The sequence below is a fragment of the Pagrus major genome, chromosome 7 (assembly GCF_040436345.1).
Source record: "Pagrus major chromosome 7, Pma_NU_1.0".
NCBI lineage: Eukaryota > Metazoa > Chordata > Actinopteri > Spariformes > Sparidae > Pagrus > Pagrus major.
The window spans coordinates 22621818-22645298 of NC_133221.1; the positions used below are offsets into that span (position 1 = coordinate 22621818).

Consider the following 23481-nt stretch of genomic DNA (forward strand, 5'->3'; position numbering starts at 1 on the left):
AAGAAGATTGGCCTCAAATATAAAGACATTAAATCAGTGCTTGGCAGTAGACACAGTTTTCTCATAAGTGAGAGACATCTAAAGAGACTACTTAACGCAAGGGGACTCTTTCGTCGCAAAGCGTACTCTGACCTTGTATTAGTCACTATCCCAGGCTCTGTGTTGTTACGTCATTTTATTGAATGAATTTTATGCCCACCTTGTCTCTTTGCATACGCATAATGTCCTCTTTTGGGACAAAATCCTCCGCCATGACTCATACTTTTTGCTGATTCCCAAATGGCCAAGTGACAGCAAGCGACCAGCAGTGTTACAGCTTTTGCGAGATCTCGCAAAAAGGACATCTTTTTTTTTTTTTCACCCATCAATTTTTTTCCCCCAATGTCCCTTACGGGGCTACGTAAACTATAACTATATCTGTCAGTCTAAATATACTGTTTCAACATCACAACATGTCTGTGGGTGTCCATGTAGAATGTATGAATGTAGAACCCACTTATTTATCTCCGTTCACCAGGCTTCTCTCTACGTAACTCAGTGCAACAAAACCCACAGCACTTTTCATTTGGATCAAGATTGAAGGAAAATAAAATAAATCTGCTTGACTGTTCTGAGAAAGACATGGAGACACAAAGTGAAAGGAATGATTCAGCTTTCTTTAACAGCTGACTATTTCACTTTGAACTTATGATGATGATGATGATGCCTTTTGAACAGGTGTGGTCTTAACGACAAATCATACACTCTGGTTCTTTGGTACATGTACATGATACAATCAGGTACAATTCAACCATCGACGATAAATCTCAAAGCTGAGCTGAAGATAACATTTAACAGTGAGATAGACAAATAAAGTGGATATTTTACAGTGTCAGTTACAAAATTCCCATTTTTGTTGTTATTCTCTGCAATTCAGCATAAAAACACTGTCCATTAAAATGAAAACAGGAAATTCTGTCATAAAAAGACTGTAACTGTGGAAAATACCCACTTTATTTAATACAGTAAGTTATATATAATATTTTGTTCTGAATGAGAACTGTGGAGTTTTTCTTCACTTACATTGGAAGCATGTTAAATGGTCAGTATGAGCAGGAGGGATGATTACAGCAAACAAAGATTGTACATATGGGCATGTGACTATTGTTTTAAGACAAATGTGAACCTACTTTAAGTACTTCTAATGCAGTTCAAGGTTCAGCTTTACTCTTATAGGTAGATTTTATTTTCAACATGTAAAAACAAAAGAAAACAAAGAGTCAAATGAAAGCTTTCAAAAAACTGAAAACTGAAAATTGAACAACAAAATCTTGTTATATATGCTGTCTTACAATAAAATACAGGATTGCACAATGTTATCATAAAAACATTATACAACAAATAGAACAGTTATGTACATGTTCTGTATATACAGTATACACACACTATGTTATCTGTACATAGCAACATGAATGCCAGTAAACAACAACTTTTCAGTATCGCTGCATCAGAAGCACATTAGTTGACATATTTCAATCTTAAGTCTCTTCAATATAAGATACATGCGTTTTAAGCACACCAACGGGTGACTCTGGCATCCACGCATTAGTAATAAAATAAAAAATGAGATCATATTATGGCAGTAGTACAGTGGTTCCCTGCTAACAGACTGTGGGTTAACATACATATGTATTCTATGACACTTTAAATTAAAACCCATGTTAATGTGTTCTTACATGAAATACAACCTTGTGTTGTGCACATATGCTCATATCTCTGGAGCATGTTTGTCCCTCCTGCTCCAACAAGTTTAAGGAATTTTACTTTCATCAATTCAATTATCAAAATACATTATTCATACAGTAATAAACATTAAGCGTATTCATAATTTTACAGCTCACAAAAAACGACCTGTCAAAGAGGACTCTGTCCAAGTAGTTGTCCTCTGCAGTATCAGAATGACATATTAGTAAAATTATAAAACATATTAGTGAAAAAAAAAGTTGACTAGGAACATTTTGTATGTTAGGACAGTTAACTAAATGAGAAACGGGTCAAGTTTGTATTTAACATTTTTACAGAAATCAGTAATTATTTTCTTCATCACATTAGTAACTTAACTACATGAGATTTTCTCTCCCTCCATTTCTTCCTTCACAGTGTTAAAATACTCACTTACAGTTGAAAACAGCATCTTTTAAACATGTTTTACATTGTGACATTGAAATGATGCAGGTAAACTAGTGCTAACCTATGGACAAATCAATCAGAGCATCAAGTGATCACTACATTACACTTTTCCTTGGAGCAGAGGGGTTCAGTCAATCTCACACAAGGTCACAGAGCCATTCTTAAACCAGAAGCCTGGGAAGAGGGGCTCTGTGAATTTAGCCTTGAAAGTGTGTATGAGTCTCAGCTCTCCTGATGTGACACTGTAATATTTCAGAGTACCACCTTCCCAATCCAGAAACAATGCTATTTTTTCGCATTGGGGCACTTTTATACATTTTGGTTTGCCTTTTTGCTTCCCATGCAAGGGAAGCCATCCTTCCTTATGGCAGAGCAGACTCCAGGACTTGTCATTGCATCCTAGACCACCACTACTGTCCCATTTTCGACCCACTCCTTTATACGCCACTGCGATGCCAACCTCCCCTTTCCACTCCACCTCCCAGTAGCAGAAGCCTTTCTGGCCCTCCTCACAAAACACCTGACTCCTCTTAAACCTGCCCTCGTTTTCAGGTTGTGGCACCTTCTCCTCCACCTTCTTTACTGTTTTCACTCTCCTGTTTCCTTCGGACAGGACAAGTCTCTTGCTTGCTGTGTTTTCATCAAACTTCAGATCTGCACCATCTGATAGAGAAACAAATAACATATTTTAGTGTGTTAATGTGTGTTTACTGTTTTATGTGCATTTGAAATAAAATAAAATTAATAAAAGTATGTTTTATAAAATTAAATCCAAACAAAATCAATTAAAGATGAAATCTAGAGAAAAGTAAAATTGTTGAGTTGTTTGTAATTTTGAATTAGATTTGAAACCTTTTTATTATTTTACAAATATAATGATCATGTACTGTAACAAATATCTAATGGTAAAAAGTGCAAACATGATAATCTATACTACCAGAGGAGTTTGGGAACGGATACATTCATTTTTAAATTCATCAGGCTGTCTCGCCCTCCACTTTGAGGGCCAGATAGTGGCAGCCTCTCTCTCCTTTTCTTTCCCTCTCTCCCTTTTTCTCTCTTCTTTCTCTCTCTCTCTCTCTCTCTCTCTCTCTCTCTCTCTCTCTCCCTCTCTGGCAGGCTGGAGCATGATGCGGGTGCAGAGCGGACAGGTGCAGCCACTCTGCAATCAGCGGATTGATCCGTGCGGCGGGGAGGGGAGAGATCTCATTCATTCACCTGCCACCATAAAGACCAGACGCTTTCCACAACCCGACGCCGGACCGTAACTCAATATACTTCTCCCTTCCTCGTCTGCACTCCTGGACCTGCCTGTCTCCTGTCTCCTCCGCCGAGGCTTCACCCAGCTCTCCGGATTCCCACTCCCGCTCCCCCCTGGAAAGCCGCACCTGTCTGCCGCTTCTCCACCTGGCCGCTCCGCATCATCTCCGCCTGCCTTCCCCCCTCCAGCCCCACAGCCAGACGCAGCCCAGCTCTCTCTCTCTCGTCCGGTCTGGTAGTTGTAAATTCCCTCCTTTCTGATTATTTGTAGACATCGCTTTTTGTTAGTTTACTAGCTGCCTCCTGATTTCCCGTTTTAGCGTTAGTTTGTACCGAGTTTGTTTCTTTTCTTTTGTTTTGTGCGGGTTTGAATTAGTTCCCGCCAGCCCCTTGGGTGAAGTGTCACTCCTTCCTTGGTTCTAGTTTTTCTATTGGTGCAGCCTTTTAATAAATTACTTTTGTCTTTGAACTCATCCCAGCCTGTGTCTCCTTGTCTTGCACTTGAGTCTCAGTTTCTGAACCGTGATACAGGCAACAGCTTCATTTCTAAGCCTTGGTGGCAAGTGTTGGAAATAAAAAAAAAAAAGACTTACACTTCTTCAGGCCTGGCTTTAACCGATGCTCTCCACTGTGGTCGAAGCTGTACAAGATGAATAAAAGTGTTGTCACAAACACTCATGTCAACCTTCAGCTTCAATGTGAAAAGACAAGAAGTAGCCTAAGTGCATTTGATATGGACAGAGTTCATACAGCAGAAAAGTAGGCCTGTCTCATGAGTCATATTTATACCTGGTATTAATAAATGTTGTGTTATCTCAATTCTGCCGGCACTGTGACAGGATTAACTGAGTGGAGCTGGCGTTCATATCAACAAACATGCTGCGTACCAGGTATCTGAACTATGAAGCAGGATTTGGGTTTAGCGAGGTAGTTTTAGGGTTTCATGGTTACAACGGTGGCTCACCTCTTACTAGAGTGCATCACTATTATAGCTTGTTCTGCACACCTTACCTGCTCCAGAGTAGATTATGTTGGAGTTAACACATCGATACGTATAGAAGCACAGCTAATCAGGAGCTCGATGTCAGATCATGAGGGTTTTCCAGCAGGGCTACTGAGTTCAGAAACTGGCAAAGCCCATTGGCTTTTCCTGACTGTTTTAAATGACATACAGCGGCAACTGATTTGCTTCAGTTGGATGTGGTTTACTTCTTTGGATTTATCTGATATTGTAGCCCCAAGAATACCTGGGTTGACATATTGAGTTCATTACCACCATTGCTTAGCGAGGTTGCCATTAAGAAGCCAGATAATGAAAAGATATCCTTGGTATGTTGAACTTGAATTATAGTACAGGCCTGTAGTCAAGGACAGCAATGCTATGGATAGGCATCACTCATTGTTGAATGACTTTTTGCATGGGAAAACCTGCTAGCTACTAGCAGAAAACCTGCTAGCTACTAGCTTTTGCCAGGCTTGTATACGCTTGTTATAAGAGGTGGGGGTTGAGTGACTGTCAGCTTGTTGGATGGATTTCTTTCTTAAGAATGTGGCTGCACTGTAAAGATTGCAGCGATGTGTTCTGTGTGCATTTACATCTTGCACTGACATGCGTTTTTCTTTATCCAGATAAATAGGGTTTGATTGAGGCCGCTAGTTTTGCACAATTTCTCTTATCAACACCAAGGTGATCCTTGAGTTTTGGTAACTAGCCTGCTAGCTAACAAGATAAAATATTGAGTTCAGATTTTACCTTAGTGTAGATGCACCATCATTATGAAAACCAGCTATATACCTACAAACACATATAAACACACATCCTGACATATTAACATACCAGATTGCCAGGCTCATATTTCGATAAGGAGTTGTAGCAGAGAGCGTTGTCACCCCATTGACTCCTGGGTGATTGTAGCTCAGATCCAGCTGTTTCAGGGAGCAGGTCTTTTTGGACTGGAGAGCTTCAGCCAGGAAAGAGCAGCCTTTCTCTGACACCTGACAACCTGACAACCTGCAGACCACACAAACACGTACGCACGCACATCCAGAGACAATTATTTTAAATATTTTAATGAACATTTGTCAATCAAACATTTTCTATGGTCATTTTATAAATGTCAAAAATAAAACACTGTGATGATCAAATATTATACTTTCTGGTGACTGCCTTTATCCTACTTTTTACAAAATATTTTTTTTATGTGAAAAATAAATTAATTGTCATTACAGGCACATTTACAATCTCAAATAGTGAAACTTGATCAAGTTCTGTTCCAGAGGTAAATCTTGTGAACATGGGCAAGTTAACTCCATAGAGTTATTGCAAGGACGAGTGCTCACTTGCCTTATTTGGAGTTTTTTATTTTATGTTCTGCAGATGCAAATTTACTTTTACGAAATGTTTGCTGCTCTGCTTAACTGACCTTTTTTGCAGTTTGGAATAACAATACCTTAAACTACACACAACCCCCCTGTTCATGATATGTACAGTATGTACATGTCATCAAATATACAGTAAATGTGATGTACACTTACTTGAGAACCTCCAGTTTACAGTGTATAATCTTCAGGCCATCAGCAAGTTTCTCCACACCTGAATCCAGCAGGTCGTTATGACTCAGGTCCAGCACTGTGAGATTAGAGGATGCGGAGCTGAGGACGGAGGATGTCAGACCTTTGCAGGATTCTTCAGAGAGCTCACACCAGCTCAGCCTGTGAAAATATTTGTAATCAGAAATCTGAAAAATCTGTGGTGTCAAAGTGTGTTTACTAAACACACCACTCTGCCGGGTTCAGAAGTTTTTGCTCAGAGCTGGTTCATGCATATTTGTCTGACAGAACACCGACAGTACAGTACACAGTACAGTGCTGGGTACTTTACTATTTACTATGGATGTCATGATTTCGTTTTTAAAATCGAAAACTGATTGAGACGAGTGTTCAATTTTGACTATCGACTTCAAATGCAGTATCAACAATACTGGTTTGCTCTGGACAGGTTTGAGACACCAAACTTTGTAACTAACTGGTATTTTTTGTAGATCTCTGGAGTCATTATTTCTGTTGAATATTATTTGAACTTGTCTAAGCCTAACCTGCAAGTAGCACCAGGATGAAGTCAAACGGCTGTTGTTAAATACCCCTATCTTTTAAAAGAAGAATTTGAAAATGTAAATGACAGTCGTCAAATTGAAGTCTAAATTTTTTAAAATCATTAATCAAATCGAATTGTGACCTTAAAAGTGAAAGCCAAATTGAGTCGTGATTTGGAGAATTGTGAAACCTCTACTATTTACACATAAACAGTATTATTACTCCAACACAGACATTCGGCTCTTTCTTCCACTCGGTGCACTGCGCAGCGTAAGTGTCATTGCTAGTTTCAGACCGATGCAGTTGTCGTTTTCAAGCCTAGTGCCCAAGTTGTGTAGATAGGAAAAGTACCTTCGTCCACCTGTGCGCTCCTGGGTGTGTTGGCATTAAAATGAGGTGTAGTCAGGCGCACTGATGGCAGATTGCTTTAATGAGGAAGCAGAAATTGACAGCGACATTGACCAACAAAAAGCTGGTCTGCAGTCAAAGGCACAGTAATTTCCCTGCTATCTAAAGGATGCATTTATCAGATAGTAAGTTGTGCCTACACAGGCGGCCTCACAAGACGCGTACACTGATTTTATGATGAGACGCTGCTTTCAGTCATTTTAAACATTTTCATGTGTGCTGTAATGTCACTGTAACAAATACTGTGACACATTGAATCAGCAACACTAAAAAGAAACTCTCCGGAGGAAACAGAATTAATCTTTTATCTTCTGAATTAAAATTTTCTGTCTTTCTAAGCGGAGCACAAGTCCCAGGCCCCACAATAAAGACAAGTGTCCCTGTTTATTAGCTATAGCACGCTCCATGTATTGGTGCACAAGGCTCTTAAAGGGAATGGGAGATGACACCCTGATTGGTTTAATTTATGTTACACCCAAAACACACCCATGACAAATGAAGAGTCTAAATACTTCCCCTTTACGCTTTGCATCAGACTTTGTGCCCATGTTGTCTGCCATTTAACTACCAAATGGACTTGGATGCACCCTAAACGCACTTGCACCATGTGCTTTAGACTAAGCACCATAGACTATTTAAATAGGGCACTTGCAATCCCCCTTTTTATGCAGATGACAGTCTTGTATGCTTTTGACTCCTCTTCAATTCAAATATTAAGATTACAATCTGCCCTTAACGTTCTGCAGACATATCTGCATTATCTCAAACTTGTACTGAATGTTGATAAGGAAAAATGTTTTATTTTTAAAGTTTGCATCTCTTTGCCATCCGCGGGTTTAATGGTACTGCAATTGAAATGTTGTAACCTTATAAATACAGGAGAAAGACTGCTTTTTAGTGCTGCAGTCTCTTGGAATCTATTGCAACATGACTTAAAACTGAATTCTCTAGTGACACTTGGATGCTTTGGGTCTTTATTAAATAACTGTTCAACATTGGCCTGTAACTGTTTTAACTGACACGTTTGTTGTTTTGTATGTTTGTATTTCTATTTTGATCTGGTTTGCTTTTGTTTGTTTGCTTGATGTCTCTGCTCATGTTCAGCATCATTGAAACTACGCTGGTCTCCACTAACAACAAGAAGAGATCTACATTCTATCATTTTTATGAGAGCATCAATTTTGAAAGTACTTACAAAGCAGTGTTGGAGAATTTGACCACCGGCAACATTCCTAGAAGAACTTTCTCTGATTTCAGGTATTTTTTTAGATCAAACACATCAAGCTCCTCATCTGATGTCAGCAGCACAAAAGTCAGAGCTGACCACTCGGCGGTGGAGAAATTTTCAAATGTGACTGTTTCAGAGCGCAGGTACTTTTTGACTTCTTCCACCAGAGAGTGGTCATTCAGCTCATTCAGACAGTGGAAGAGATTGAACTTTTTATCAGCATCACTGTTCTCTTCCTTAATCTTTTCTTTGATGTACTCAATAGTTTCCTTGTTGATCTTCTTGTTATTTTCTCTCTCTTTCAGCAGCTCTTGCAGTAGTTCCTGGTTGGTCTCCAGGGAGAGGCCTAGCAGGAAGCGAAGAAACAGATCCAAGTCTCCATGTTTGCTCCCCAAAGCCTTGTCGACTGCTGTCTTGTAGAAGTCTAAGTCTGCAACTGTCGAAGTGGGTTTGGTAAGCAGATTTTCACCTTTGTTATTGAATGTGTGAAAGACATAAAAAGCTGCCAGGAACTCTTGAATGCTCAGATGGACAAAGCAGAAGAATTTCTGTTTGCTCACTCCACAGCCTTCTCGTTTGATCTGCGTGAATAATCCAGAGAAAACTGCAGCCTCAGTGATGTCAAGACCGCACTCTGTCAAGTCGTCTTCAGTGAAGAGAAGGTTTCCTTCCTCGAGGCTCTCGAAGGCCAGTTTCCCCAGAGAAATTATTGTTTCCTTGATCTTTTGGTTCCAGCATGAATCTGTCTCAGACCTCTCACCTGTGTCATCTCCAGGATACTTCACGTTTGCCTGTCTGCATTGTAGCAAAAGGAAGTATATATACATGTCTGTCAGAGACTTGGGCATCCTTCCTTCTTGTTCTCTGTCCACAAATTCCTCCAGGACTCTTGACGTGATCCAACAGAAGACAGGGATGTGACACATGATATAAATGCTTCTTGATTTTTTCACATATGACAAAATTTTCTCAGCCAACTCCTTGTCACTGAATCTCTTCCTGAAGTACTCTTCCTTCTGATCATCATTGAATCCTCGCACCTCTGTAACCCGGTCAACTGTACGAGCAGGGATACGGTTGGATGCTGCGGGTCGTGAGGTGATCCAGATTTGAGCTTCAGAAAACAGATTTCCTTGGATGAGGTTTGTCAACAGAGCATTCACTGAGGCTGCCTCTCCAACATCTGTGTGAGAGGTACTTTTACTGAAGTCAAGATCAAGGCGACATTCATCAAAACCATCCAGGACAATCAGAATTCTGAACTTGTCATAGTCTGTTATTTCTGATGTCTTCATACCCGGAAAAAAGATGTTAATAAGTTCCTCCAAGCTGAGATTTTCCTCTTTTTTCAAATTCAGCTCCCGGAAAGAAAGAGGAAACATGTAATATATGTCCTCATTGGCCGTACCCTCAGCCCAGTCCAGCATGTACTTCATTGTAGCAAATGACTTTCCAATGCCTGCCACTCCGATCGTGAGCACGGTTCTGATGGGTCCATTTTCTCCAGATGCTGGTTTGAAGATGTCCTGATATTTAATTAATGTTTCTTGTGTCTCTGGTTTGAACTTTGCATCTTGAACTTGTCTGGTCTCATGTTGTTCATTGACCTCTCCCCTCTCACCCTCTATGATGTAGAGATCTGTGTAGATCTCATTCAGAAGGGCAGAGGTTTTCTGCTTATCGATCCCCTCAGACACATGGGTGAATTGCTCCTTCAGCTGAGTTCTGAGTTTCTGATGACTTCTAATGTAAGGCTTACCTGTGGGGAAACAATTTTCAAAGTTATTAACAATATGGCGATTAAATGTTTTGGATGCAATCAAGCAGTTAATTAAATCTAAACCATAACACCAAGAACTAAGTTTTTTTTGTTGTTTTTTTTAAAAATTTTGTATATGGTTTGTTTAGCTACATACAATTCAGCCAAAAGTCAAGCAGGTCATAAAACATCAGGAATCAGCTTGAGAAGAGCAGCACTTGCTTCATTTTTGCTGTCCTCCCATTTTTCGGCTACGCTGATCAGCCAGAACATTTAAAGGACTAACAAGTGGAGTGAATAACACAGATTATCTCGTTCCAATGCAACGTTCTGCCGTGAAACCTTAGGTTCTGACATTCATGTGGATGCAATTTGACACTCGGCACCCATCCACACACCATTGCAGACCAAGCACACCTCCTCATGGTAACAACATTCCTGGATAGTTGATCTCCCCAGGAGGACAGTGTACCCTGCCACACTGCAAAAACTGCTGAGGAATGGCCTCAGGAACATGACAAAGAGCTCAAGGCATCAGCCTGGGCTCCACATGTCCAGGATCTCAATATGATCGAGCATCTATGGAACAGGCTGGAGCAGGTCCGATCCATGGGGGCCCCACCTCACAACCCACTGGACTTGAAGGATCTGCCGCCAACGCCCTGGTGCCAGACACCACAGGACACCCAGAGGTTCTGTGCCTATGCCTCAATAGGTCAAGTCCGATCCACAGTGGGGCCTTGATGGATCGGACTGGTTCCTACGAATGGGTGATTGGATCGGGATCTGGGAAATTTGGAGCACAGGTTAACACTTTTTGCTCTTTGCCTTGGTCCTTTTTTCATTCCTCAGCAGTTTTTGCTGTGTAGCAGTGCACATTGTCCTGCTGGGAAGCCACATCCATCTGGGAGTGCCATTACTTGTACTTGGTGTTTTGGTGAGTGGTTCGTGACAAGTGGCTTCCATTAGAAATCCATGATCCAAGGTTGTTCTGGTTGATCAGTGTCTTGGTTGTGAGTCTAAACCAGAGTTTGATTTAGAATTGGGGCTGATCCGGGCATATTTTAGTGGATTGTTATTGGCTAAATAAAGCCGATCCTTACTTCCTCCTTACTGAACTCTACTTTTGCAGCGCTGTTCTTCATTATGACAGTCTAACGTGCCCTTTTAATTCATTTGCGAGTGAAAAGTGTGTGACTGACTCTTGGGTTCTGATGGTGCTGCTCACAAAATGCACATATTATTTAAACTCAGAGGCTAACGACGCTGTTATTTCTCCTCTTTCCTTCTGAACAGCAAAGAGCAGCTTTCAGCCAATAACATCTCAGCAGATCATTTTAGCTGTCACTGTCAATGTTAACTCTGTGAGGAACTTGGTAACAGAATTTCAACTTGTCTCTTGTCTGGTTATTTGCTCTCTGCAAGCCAGTGTCTGTACTTGTCAGAGATGATTTGTAAGAAAAGAAGCTCCACTCATAAACACCACTATGTGATCATCTTATTCTCTCAGTAAAGTTTGAGCTCTTACCAAATCTGAAACTGGTCTCAAAAACTGATTTAACCTAAACTACTGGATAATAAATTATATTATACTGTCAATAAGTGTTATTTAAGTTGGTGGTGCTTCATTGACATACTGTTAATTTGAAATATGCTTCTTTGAAGACATAAAGCTCCATTTAGTTCTGAGTGAACTCTCCTCTCAATTTGAGAAATGTTCAGAAATTGTTTGTTTTGTTTAAAACTAGGCTAATCTAAATCTTTTTCAAACTGTGTAGTCATGAAGAGCCAGCTTGGGTTAATTTGGTTTAAAGCCTGTGCCGCTTGCTCTACAGTGCTGGCAGAAGGTAAATGAATGATTTAAACTGTATCATTATGAATTATATTGTTCTGTTGTTGTTAAAAATGAAAAAGTTGCCCCACATGTGGTGATGACTGCCTTATGATTTATTTAAGACTAAAAAGTCAATGTTAAGAAATTGTACTTGACTTGTACTGTAAGCCTTGTTCCTCTCAAGTTAAGGGGTTGGATGAACATTAGGTCTTCATAGCATTCCAGTGCAGCACCATCTCCAACTTACAGCATACATTTGGTTTAATTAGACACCTCTCTGACATACTGTCTATGTTGGACGCTTCTCATTTTTTTTTCATGGTTCTATGTTTATGTTTCACAGCAGTTTAGAGCATTTGGATATGATTGGACCCTTATTTATGACTACCTCCATCCACACCCATGAGCTTACATCGTATTTCTGTCGTCCTGTCGACACATGTATCAGGCAACTGTTTGGCAGCTGAATTTTGGGAGGTTATCCAGAGTCGGGCAGAAGGAAACAGCTCCCCTCGGATGAGGTTTGTCAGTAGCACATCTACTGAAGCTGGCTCTCTGGTGTCCGTCAAGATGTTACAGTTGTCAAAGTCGAGAGGAGGTTGATAATCCTCCAGTCCATCCAAGACAAATACAACTTTGAACTGCTCATAGTTAGAAATCACACACTCTTCTGTTTCATTGAAGAAATGCTCAAGAAGTCCCACCAAACTGACTTTTATCTCTTTTATCTTATTGAGCTCAGAGAAGTTCAGTGGAAATATCACTTCTTCATCAGCTTTGCTCCAAAGGGACTTAACCCAAGTTAAATATGACCCCTTGTCATTTTTAGCCCACTCTGTTTTGAATTCCTGCGCATGGAAGGATTTTCCAATTCCAGCTTCTCCGATAGTCAGCACAGTCCTGATTGTTTTTTCTTTTGTATCTTTGAAGATGTCAGATGTTGCATTCACTCGTGTCACAGATTTTGTCCCAGGATGTTGATTTTTCTCTCCATTATCGACCTCATTACTTTTCTCCCCTCTGATGATGTGTTCTGTGTTTTGTTGGTTCAGATGATTTATGTTTTCATCTTCAGTGTTCTCACTAAGAAATCTTCTTCTCAGGTCTGATACCAGCTGCTGCCGTCGCTTCAATGTTTCTGGATAAACAGAATAAATTTCAGCACATTATTGATGATGAAGGGTAGATGTAGTTACCTTTAAGTCAGCTAAAGTTATATATGATACAACACAGTGAACAAGTTGCACCACAACAAGAGTTTAAAGTTACCAGTGTTAAGAATCACGTCACTTTTATTGAAATACATAAATTCACTTTAGTAATGTTTATAAAATCTGTAGTAACATTGTTATATGTCATGGTTGCAACTTGTATAATTTTCCAATCTAACAGAAAGAGTGACACAGAGCTTTGAAAATATGTTACTGTTATTGTTTCATACCTCGACATTCTGTCTGTTTCTGAATATATTTAGGGGGAATCTTATGAACTCCTGAAGGTTGAGAGACGATCCAGAGACGAGCGGAGGGAAGCAACTTCCCCTTGATGAGGTTTGTTAGCAGCACATCCATCGAGGCTGGCTTGTGCATATCAGTCAGGTCCTCGTTCTTTTCAAAGTCCAGAGGAAGGTCACATTCTTCCAAACCATCAAGGACAAAAGCTACTTCACATTTGTTGTACTGGCAAGCTAATCTGTGCTTGTAGTCATTGAGGGGATAACGAAGCAGATCTGTCATGCTTTGATCTTTGTCTTTTCTTGAATTCAGCTCGCTGAACTTCAATGACACTATCAGGTCTATGTTGTTGTTGGACTTTCCTTCTGCCCAGTCTACCATGAACCTCCTTGTTTGATGTGTTTTACCAACACGAGGAACTCCCTTCATTAGCACTGTTCGCACTGTCTTTTGCTCTGAATCGAGAAATAATCTATTATTAGTTTGTTTTGTAGCTTTGTTTTCTTCTCCTATCTCGTAGAGTTCTGTGTCAGTCTCATGTTTTCTCAGTTCCTCTTCATGCTGATGGCGGATTGTTGCCTTCAGGTCTGCTGTCAGTTCGTGTTTGAAGTCTTTGCCTAAAGAAATGATAAAGACATTATAGAGAAAACAGAGTACAGTGACTGCAAAAAACACAGTGTCACATTATGCATTTTGTTATACCAGCAGTTAAAGCCCAGAGAGGAAAATGGCACTAAAACACAAAATGTAAGTAGGAATTTGCAATGACATTAATTTTAGTTGAGTTTACGAAACATCTTCCATTAAAGTGATGTATGTCATGGTTTCAGCTTTTACAGTATTTCCTAATCAACATCAACATCAAGAATGACACATGATACAGATCACATGATACATAATATGAGTTATGAGACTAAGTAATTGTTATTGTTTCATACCTCGACATTCTGTCCATTTCTGAATATATTCAGAGGGAATCTTATCAACTCCTGAAGGTTGAGAGACGATCCAGAGACGAGCGGAGGGAAGCAAATTCCCCTTGATGAGGTTTGTTAGCAGCACATCCATCGAGGCTGGCTTGTGCATATCAGTCAGGTCCTCGTTGTTTTCAAAGTCCAGAGGAAGGTCACATTCTTCCAAACCATCAAGGACAAAAGCTATGCTACAGTCGTCAAACCTGCAAACTGGGTGTTTATCATCATTGACAGAATAATGAAACAGATCTTTCATGCTTTGAACTTCATATTTTCTTGAATTTAGCTCGCCAAACTTCAATGACACTATCAAGTCTATGTTGTTGTTGGACTTTTCTTCTGCCCAGTCTACCATGAACCTCCTTGTTTGAAGTGTTTTACCAACAAGAGGATCTCCCTTCATTAGCACTGTCCGTGACTTCTGAAATAATTCATCATAGGTTTGTACTTTATTTTCTTTGTATTCTTTTCCTATGTCGTAGAGTTCTGTGTCAGTCTCAGGTTTCTTCACTTTTTCATGCTGACTGAGGATTCGTCTTTTCTGGCTTGCTGTGAGTTTGGGATTGACGGCTTTCCCTAAAGAAACAATAAAGACAATACAAACAGAACAGAATGCAGTAATTTCAATAAATGTCACATTCCTAAACAATTAATGGCAAACATGAAAAAGTTTTGTCACGTGATGTTTTGTGTTATACCTGCAATCAAAGTCGAGGGATTCAAAATGTATGAGAATAAAGAAATGTATCTATGAGTTTGCAATAAAGAAATAAGTGTTAAATATCTCTATATTCCAGCAGTAACCACTGTTACAGAGTGTTTGGTCAGTAACCATGTCTCTCCTGCCCACTTCATCCAATCAGGATAGAGAACTCCATAAAGGGGCGGTCCTGTCTGCTTGTGAACACACAGAGAGCAGGATCCTCCTGTTTGCTGCTCTGTCTGCTGATTAGCACTCTGCGTACATATGGTGATGTAAAGAGAAGAGAGGGGATTGCTAACTGCAAAACAGACATTAGCTAAAACGATGAAAACGTTAACAGCAGCTTTAAGCTGATAAAAGTTTCTGTGTTAGTTTACTGTAACCTTTGCTCGAGGTGTCCCCATTGCTGGGCTTAGTGGTGTCTGTTTTCTGATCGGGTAAGCTTCAACACAAACACAAAAGACTTATTACATATTTGTGTTTATAATATATTAGATAGTAGTAGTGCACATTGTCCTGCTGGGGAGGCCACTGCCATCGGCATCCCCTCATCCTGCTGGTCTAATTTCAAAGTTATTTATTTTGTAAGTTATATTATAGTGTCAATAAGTGTTCTTTAAGTTGGTGGTGCTTCACTGACATACTGTTAATTTGAAATATGCTTCTTTAAAGACATAAAGTTCCATTTAGTTCTGAGTGAACTCTCCTCTCACTTTGAGAAATGTTCAGAAATTGTTTCAGTTTGTTTAAAACTAGGCTAATCTAAAACTATTTCAAACCATGTAGTCATGAAGAGCCTGCTTGAGTTAATTTGGTTTAAAGCCTGTGCTGTTTGCTCTATAGTGCTGGCAGAAGGTAAATGAATGATTTCAACTGTATCATTATGTATTATATTGTTCTGTTGTTGTTGTAAATGACCTTTAGTATGTGTATATATTTCTATAAATATGTTGTCTTATGCTTACTTATTCATTTTCTGAGCTTTCAGTCAAGGCCAGGTTATTATTTCTTTAATTATAGCAGACGTTAAGTTCGGGGCTTTTATTTTGAAAGCGTCTCGCTGAAAACGAAAGCTAAAAACATCTGGTCTTCATTGGCGGTGAAAAAGTGTGTCTGCCTAATGTAAGAATGAGAATGAGTTTCATGAGCACTTGGCTGATACAGGCACAAGGTTTGTTTTTATTACTTTCCATGTGGTGTTGACTGTCTAGCTGGGTTTTGGTGCTTTTGATAGTTCGATACTTTATGATGTGTTTTGGCTAGCGTGATTAGCATTATCTGACCGATTATATAGCACTCTATTGGAGGTTGTCTATAGGTTAAAATGGGTTAAAATGTGATTTTCCATGATTGTTATTGTAATTGTAGCAGTTAACAGAATCATAATTTCATTGAGTAAATCTTGTAAGGTTTATTGTTTATTATTATTATAAGGAAAAGTAACTATATTTTTGTTTTGTCCTTTTCATAGCTCTTACGGTGTGTTCATAATTGAATACGGTCTACAAAATAAAACAATATGAATCATCAGTTAAAGAGTACTACCATCATTCAGCCTGGGATGCTACAGTTGTTAAACATGAAAAGTTGCACCACATGTGGGTATGACTGCCTTATGATTCATTGAAGACTAAAAAGTCAATGTTAAGAAATTGGACTTGACTTGTACTGTAAGCCTTGTTCCTCTCATGTAAGTTAAGGGGTTGGATGAACATTATAAAGGTCTTTATAGCATTCCAGTGCAGCACCACCTCCAACTTACAGCATACATTTGGTTTAATTAGACACCTCTCTGACATGCTGTCTATGTTAGACTCTTCTCATTTTTTTTTCATGGTTCTCTGTTTACATTTCACAGCAGTTTAGAGCATTTGGATATGATTGCACCCTTATTTATGACTACCTCCATCCACACCCATAAGCTTACATCTTATTTCTGTTGTCCTGTCGACACATGTATCAGGCAACTGTTCGGCAGCTGAAGGTTGGGAGGTTATCCAGAGCTGGGCAGAAGGAAACATCTTCCCTCTGATGAGGTTTGTCAGTAGCACATCTACTGAAGCTGGCTCTCTGGTGTCCGTCAAGATGTTACAGTTGTCAAAGTCGAGAGGAGGTTCATAATCCTCCAGTCCATCCAAGACAAATACAACTTTGAACTGCTCATAGTTAGAAATCACACACTCCTTTGTTTCCTTGAAGAAACGCTCAAGAAGTCCCACCAAACTGATTTTTGTCTCTTTTATCTTATTGAGCTCAGAGAAGTTCAGTGGAAATATCACTTCTTCATCAGCTTTGCTCCAAAAGGACGTTACTGAATTGACAAACCGAGCTAAAAATGACCCCTTGTCATTTTTAGCCCACTCTGTTTTGAATTTCTGCGCATGGAAGGATTTTCCAATTCCAGCTTCTCCGATAGTCAGCACAGTCCTGATTGTTTTTTCTTTTGTATCTTTGAAGATGTCAGATGTTGCATTCACTCGTGTCCAAGATTTTGCCACAGGACTTCCATTTTTCTCTCCGTTATCGACCTCATTACTTTTCTCCTCTCTGATGATGTGTTCTGTGTTTTGTTGGTTCGGATGATTTATGTTTTCAGCTTCAGTGTTCTCACTAAGAAATCTTCTTCTCAGGGATGATACCAGCTGCTGCCGTCGCTTCAATGTTTCTGGATAAACAGAACAAATTTCAGCACATTATTGATGATGAAGGGTAGATGTAATTACCTTTAGGTCAGCTAAAGTTATTCGTGATACAACACAGTGAACAAGTTACACCACAACAAGAGTTTAAAGTTACCAGTGTTAAGAATTATGTCACTTTTGTTGAAACACATAAATTCAGTTTAGTAATGTTTATAAAATCTGCAGTAACATTGTTATATGTCATGGTTGCAACTTGCAGTATTTCCTAGTCATAATTTTCCAATCTAACAGAAAGAGTGACACAGAGCTTTGAAAATATGTTATTGTTTCATACCTCGGCATTCTGTCTGTTTCTGAATATATTCAGAGGGAATCTTATGAACTCCTGAAGGTTGAGAGACGATCCAGAGACGAGCGGAGGGAAGCAACTTCCCCTTGATGAGGTTTGTTAGCAGCACATCCATCGAGGCTGGCTTGTGCATATCAGTCAGGTCCTCGTTCTTTTCAAAGTCCAGAGGAAGTTCACATTCTTCCAAACCATCAAGGACAAAAGCTACTTCACATTTGTTGTACTGGCAAGCTAATCTGTGTTTTTTGTCATTGAGGGGATCACGAAGCAGATCTGTCATGCTTTGAACTTTGTCTTCCAATGAATTCAGCTCGCTGAACTTCAATGACACTATCAGGTCTATGTTCTTGTTGGACTTTCCTTCTGCCCAGTCTACCATGAACCTCCTTGTTTGAAGTGTTTTACCAACAAGAGGAACTCCTGTCATTAGCACTGTTCGCACTGTCTTTGGCCAATAAGTTTTAAATAATTCATCATAGGTTTGTACTTTATTTTCTTTTTTTTCTTTTCCTATGTTGTAGAGTTCTGTGTCATTCTTAAGTTTCTTCACTTCTTCATGCTGACTGAGGATTCGTCTTTTCAGGTCTGCTGTGAGTTTGCGTTTGACCTCTTTGCCTAAAGAAACAATGAGGACAATACAAACAGAGCAGAATGCAGTAATTTCAATAAATGTCACATTCCTAAACAATTAAATGGCAAACATAAAAAAGTTTTGTCACATGATGTTTTGTGTTGTTATACCTGCAATCAAAGCTGAGAGATTCAAAATGTATGAGAATAAAGAAATGTATCTATGAGTTTGCAAGAAAGAAATAAGTGTTAAATAGCTCTATATTCCAGCAGTAACCACTGTTATAGAGTGTTTGGTCAGTAACCATGTCTCTCCTCCTCTTGCTCATGCTGTGGAATAGAAAATTAATTTTCTGGTATCCCTGCCCACTTCATCCAATCAGGATAGAGAACTCCATAAAGGGGCGGTCCTGTCTGCTTGTGAACGCACAGAGAGCAGGATCCTCCTGTTTGCTGCTCTGTCTAGCGATTAGCACTCTACGTACATGTGGCGACGTAAAGAGCAGAGAGGGGATTGCTAACTGCAAAACAGACGTTAGCTAAAATGATAAAAAAGTTTACAGCAGCTTTAAGCTGATAAAAGTTTCTGTGTTGCTTATTCTAACCTTTGCTCGAGGTGTCCACACTGCTGGGCGTAGTGGTGTCTGGATTCTGATTGGGTGAACTTCAACACAAACACAAAACATTTATTACATATTTGTGTTAATAATATATTAGATACATTTACTCTAACAAAGATTTATATTCATGTTTGAGGTAAAATGCATCTTCGGGCCTTCACTGCTCTGCTTCTTCATTTCATCCTCATATTGTTACTCCATCTTATTATCTGTTACAGCTGTAATAGTATGCAAACATAAGTTGTTTGTCCTACCTTAGCTCAGACATGAAGTCGAGAGGATCATCCTTGGGAACTTTCCTGGATGCAGGGGAGACTGGTCTTCTAGGCTCATGAGGGCTTTAAAACACATTTATTTGAGTGATTTCACAAAAACAAACTCTAAAATTTTTAACATCTAAAAAAAAACCCTTTTAGCTTCAAGGTGGAAACTGCAGTAAAGTCTGAATACTCTGATAGGTCGTTCTCTTCGTTTTTGTCTTCTGCTCTCTGAACATATCAAACAAAGAACATGACCAAAACATCTTACCCTGGTTCTCCTTTACTGAAGCTGAGAGGATCATCCTTGGACCTGTCACTTCTCATGGACACACTGCTGGGTACAGGAGAGACTGATCTGTCTTGGTCATGCAGACTGTAAGACAGATACAAAATGTTTTAAAATTGACAAACCATTACACTTTTAACATCTTAAATGTTCATTTTAAGCTTCAAGGTAGTATCTACAGTTTATGTTTTCCTTTACTGTGAACCTCTCTGTATCAAAGTACCATCATAACTAAAATATCTTACCCTGGTTCTCCTTTACTGAAGTTGAGAGGATCATCCTTGGACCTGTCACTTCTCATGGACACACTGCTGGGTACAGGAGAGACTGATCTGTCTTGGTCATGCAGACTGTAAGACAGATATAAAATGTTTTAAAATTGACAAACCATTACACTTTTAACATCTTAAAAAGGTGCATTATACATTAGATACATTTACTCTAACAAAGGTTTATATTATTTATGTTTGAGGTAAAATGCATCTCTGGGCCTTCACTGCTCTGCTTCTTCATTTCTTCCTCATATTGTTACTCCATCTTATTATCTGTTTTAGCTGTAATAGTATGCAAGCGTAAGTTGTTTGTCCTACTTTAGCCCAGACCTGAAGTCGAGAGGATCATCCTTGGGAATGGTCCTGGATGAAGGGGCGACTGGTCTTCTAGGCTCATGAGGGCTTTAAAACAAATTTATTTGAGAGATTTCACAAAAACAAACTTTAACATTTTTAATATCTGGGAAAAAAACTTTTTAGATTCAAGGTGGAAACTGCAGGAAAGTCTGACTACTCTGATTAGTCATTCTCTTCATTTTTTTCTTCTGCTCTCTGAACCTATCAAACAATGAACATGACCCAAAACATCTTACCCTGGTTCTCCTTTACTGAAGTTGAGAGGACCATCCTTGGACCTGTCACTTCTCATGGACACACTGCTGGGTACAGGAGAGACTGATTTGTCTTGGTCATGCAGACTGTAAGACAGATATAAAATGTTTTAAAATTGACAAACCATTACACTTTTAACATCTTAAATGTTCATTTTAAGCTTCAAGGTAGTATCTACAGTTTATGTTTTCCTTTACTGTGAACCCCTCTGTATCAAAGTACCATCATAACTAAAATATCTTACCCTGGTTCTTCTTTACTGAAGTTGAGAGGATCATCCTTGGACCTGTCACTTCTCATGGACACACTGCTGGGGACAGGAGAGACTGATCTGTCTGCCTCAAGCTGACTGTAAGACAGATAAAAAAATGTTTTAAAATTGACAAATCATAACACTTTTAACATCTTAAATGTTCATTTTAAGCTTCAAGGTAGTATCTACAGTTTATTTTATCCTTTACTGTGAACCTCTCTGTATCAAAGTACCATCATAACTAAAATATCTTACCCTGGTTCTCCTTTACTGAAGTTGAGAGGATCATCCTTGGACCTGTCACTTCTCATGGACACACTGCTGGGTACAGGAGAGACTGATCTGTCTGCCTCAAGCTGACTGTAAGACAGATATAAAATGTTTTAAAATTGACAAACCATTACACTTTTAACATCTTAAAAAGGTGCATTATACATTAGATACATTTACTCTAACAAAGGTTTATATTATTTATGTTTGAGGTAAAATGCATCTCCGGGCCTTCACTGCTCTGCTTCTTCATTTCTTCCTCATATTGTTACTCCATCTTATTATCTGTTTTAGCTGTAATAGTATGCAAGCGTAAGTTGTTTGTCCTACCTTAGCCCAGACCTGAAGTCGAGAGGATCATCCTTGGGAATGGTCCTGGATGAAGGGGCGACTGGTCTTCTAGGCTCATGAGGGCTTTAAAACAAATTTATTTGAGAGATTTCACAAAAACAAACTTTAACATTTTTAATATCTGGGAAAAAACCTTTTTAGATTCAAGGTGGAAACTGCAGGAAAGTCTGACTACTCTGATTAGTCATTCTCTTCATTTTTTTCTTCTGCTCTCTGAACCTATCAAACAATGAACATGACCCAAAACATCTTACCCTGGTTCTCCTTTACTGAAGTTGAGAGGACCATCCTTGGAACTGTCACTTCTCATGGACACACTGCTGGGTACAGGAGAGACTGATCTGTCTTGGTCATGCAGACTGTAAGACAGATATAAAATGTTTTAAAATTGACAAATCATAGCACTTTTAACATCTTAAATGTTCATTTTGAGCTTCAAGGTAGTATCTACAGTTTATGTTTTCCTTTACTGTGAACCTCTCTGTATCAAAATACCATCATAACTAAAATATCTTACCCTGGTTGTTCTTTACTGAAGTTGAGAGGATCATCCTTGGACCTGTCACTTCTCATGGACACACTGCTGGGTACAGGAGAGACCGATCTGTCTTGGTCATGCGGACTGTAAGACAGATATAAAATGTTTTAAAATTGACAAATCATAACACTTTTAACATCTTAAATGTTAATTTTACCAAAGTCACCTTAGTCATCATCATTACAGTTGCCCCCCTGAGAGATTTGGCAGCAGCCACCACTGCTTGAACCTTTTAGTTGAGAGGTTCACAAAAACATTTTGAGCAGCAACATTTCAGAACAAAACCAGTTAATTTAAATGGAATTTCTGCCATCACATTGTCGAGGAGGGAAAAAATGTGGCTTCACTTTAGAATCACTTTGTTGAGTTGAAATGCATTTGACGGTGTCACTTTTACAATAATAGTAAATTAAAGCTGCTGTAAATTTGATATATTTTCAGTAACCACTGTTACAGAGTGTTTGGTCAGTAACCATGTCTCTCCTCATCCTGCTCATGCAGGAAAGAGAAAATTAATTTCCTGGTATCCCCGCTCACTTTATCCAATCAGGACAGAGAGTCCATAAAAAGGCGGTCCTGTCTGCTTGTGAACACACAGAAAGCAGGATCCTCCTGTTTGCTGCTATGTCTGGTGATTACTGCTGCATGTTCATGAGGTGAAGCAGAGGGGAGGGAGGGGACTGCTAATTGCAAAACGGACAGCAAGTTAGCTAAATGAGGACAATGCTTAAAGCAGCTTTAAGTATGAAGAGTGTGCATGGTACGTAGTGTATCCCAAATAAACTTCTACTTACTTCAGTGTTGATGAGGCTTCAGTCTGCTCCTCAGACATGTTGATTTTATGGTAGATTGACCTGTTTTCTCATTTCCAGTGAGTAGTAAGGCAGTCTGTCTCCACACTGACTTATGTCATCGTCCTCTCGGTCCCCAGACCCACTCATTACTGGGCAAATACCTTAACACAAATATATTTACTTTCATCTGACACAAAGGCTGGACAGTACGGCTTCAAGCCTTTAAATCCAGTCAACAAGTCACCAACCAGAGTAAAAAAATAGAAAAATGCATCCAGTTCCTCTGACTTACAGATAGGCCTATCAGCAAATCTAATCAGAGTCTGGGAGTGGTATCTCACAAGTTATTTCAAAATCATTGTAAGTTAGTGGTAAATGATTAACGTCAGTATGACTGTAACATGTGGACCATGATGTTGATGTGAGCTTGATACATAAAATATGGTATGATTAAAAATAAATGCCTGGCAGCCATTAGCCCAAAGGCTTGTATAAATCAATACAATACAGTACATATACAGTATATGCACACAAGTATAATAATAATTTCCATTTGCAAAACCATAAATGTTTAGCCCAACCTGCAGCTAAATATTATGCTAAGCTAGAAATGTAAAAGGGAGGCACGTGGTTTGTAATAGGCCAACATGATGGCAAGTTAATAAATCAGAAACACATTAAAAGACGTGATTAAGTACACAGTCATCACAGTTTCTTATCAATCTTACCGGTACAGATGACGTTAAAATCCTTCAATCATTTGTTATTCACACAGTTGTTCT

The 23481-nt window shown here is 39.2% G+C and overlaps 1 protein-coding gene across 1 annotated transcript; it reads right to left on the minus strand.

Moving 5' to 3' along the window:
• Positions 1-1327: 1327 nt before the first annotated feature.
• Positions 1328-21655, minus strand: LOC140999690 (uncharacterized). The gene is made up of 18 exons (XM_073470211.1): positions 21615-21655; positions 21347-21430; positions 21002-21106; positions 20738-20842; positions 20475-20579; positions 20200-20283; positions 19855-19959; positions 19592-19696; positions 19318-19401; positions 19049-19107; positions 17859-18488; positions 13193-13822; positions 12164-12889; positions 8126-9917; positions 5965-6141; positions 5267-5440; positions 4023-4069; positions 1328-2832 (listed from the first exon to the last, which is right to left on the minus strand). Exons 1-18 carry the CDS (start codon positions 21653-21655, stop codon positions 2297-2299), a joined length of 5589 nt encoding a protein of 1862 aa, XP_073326312.1. The 3' UTR covers positions 1328-2296.
• Positions 21656-23481: the final 1826 nt, after the last annotated feature.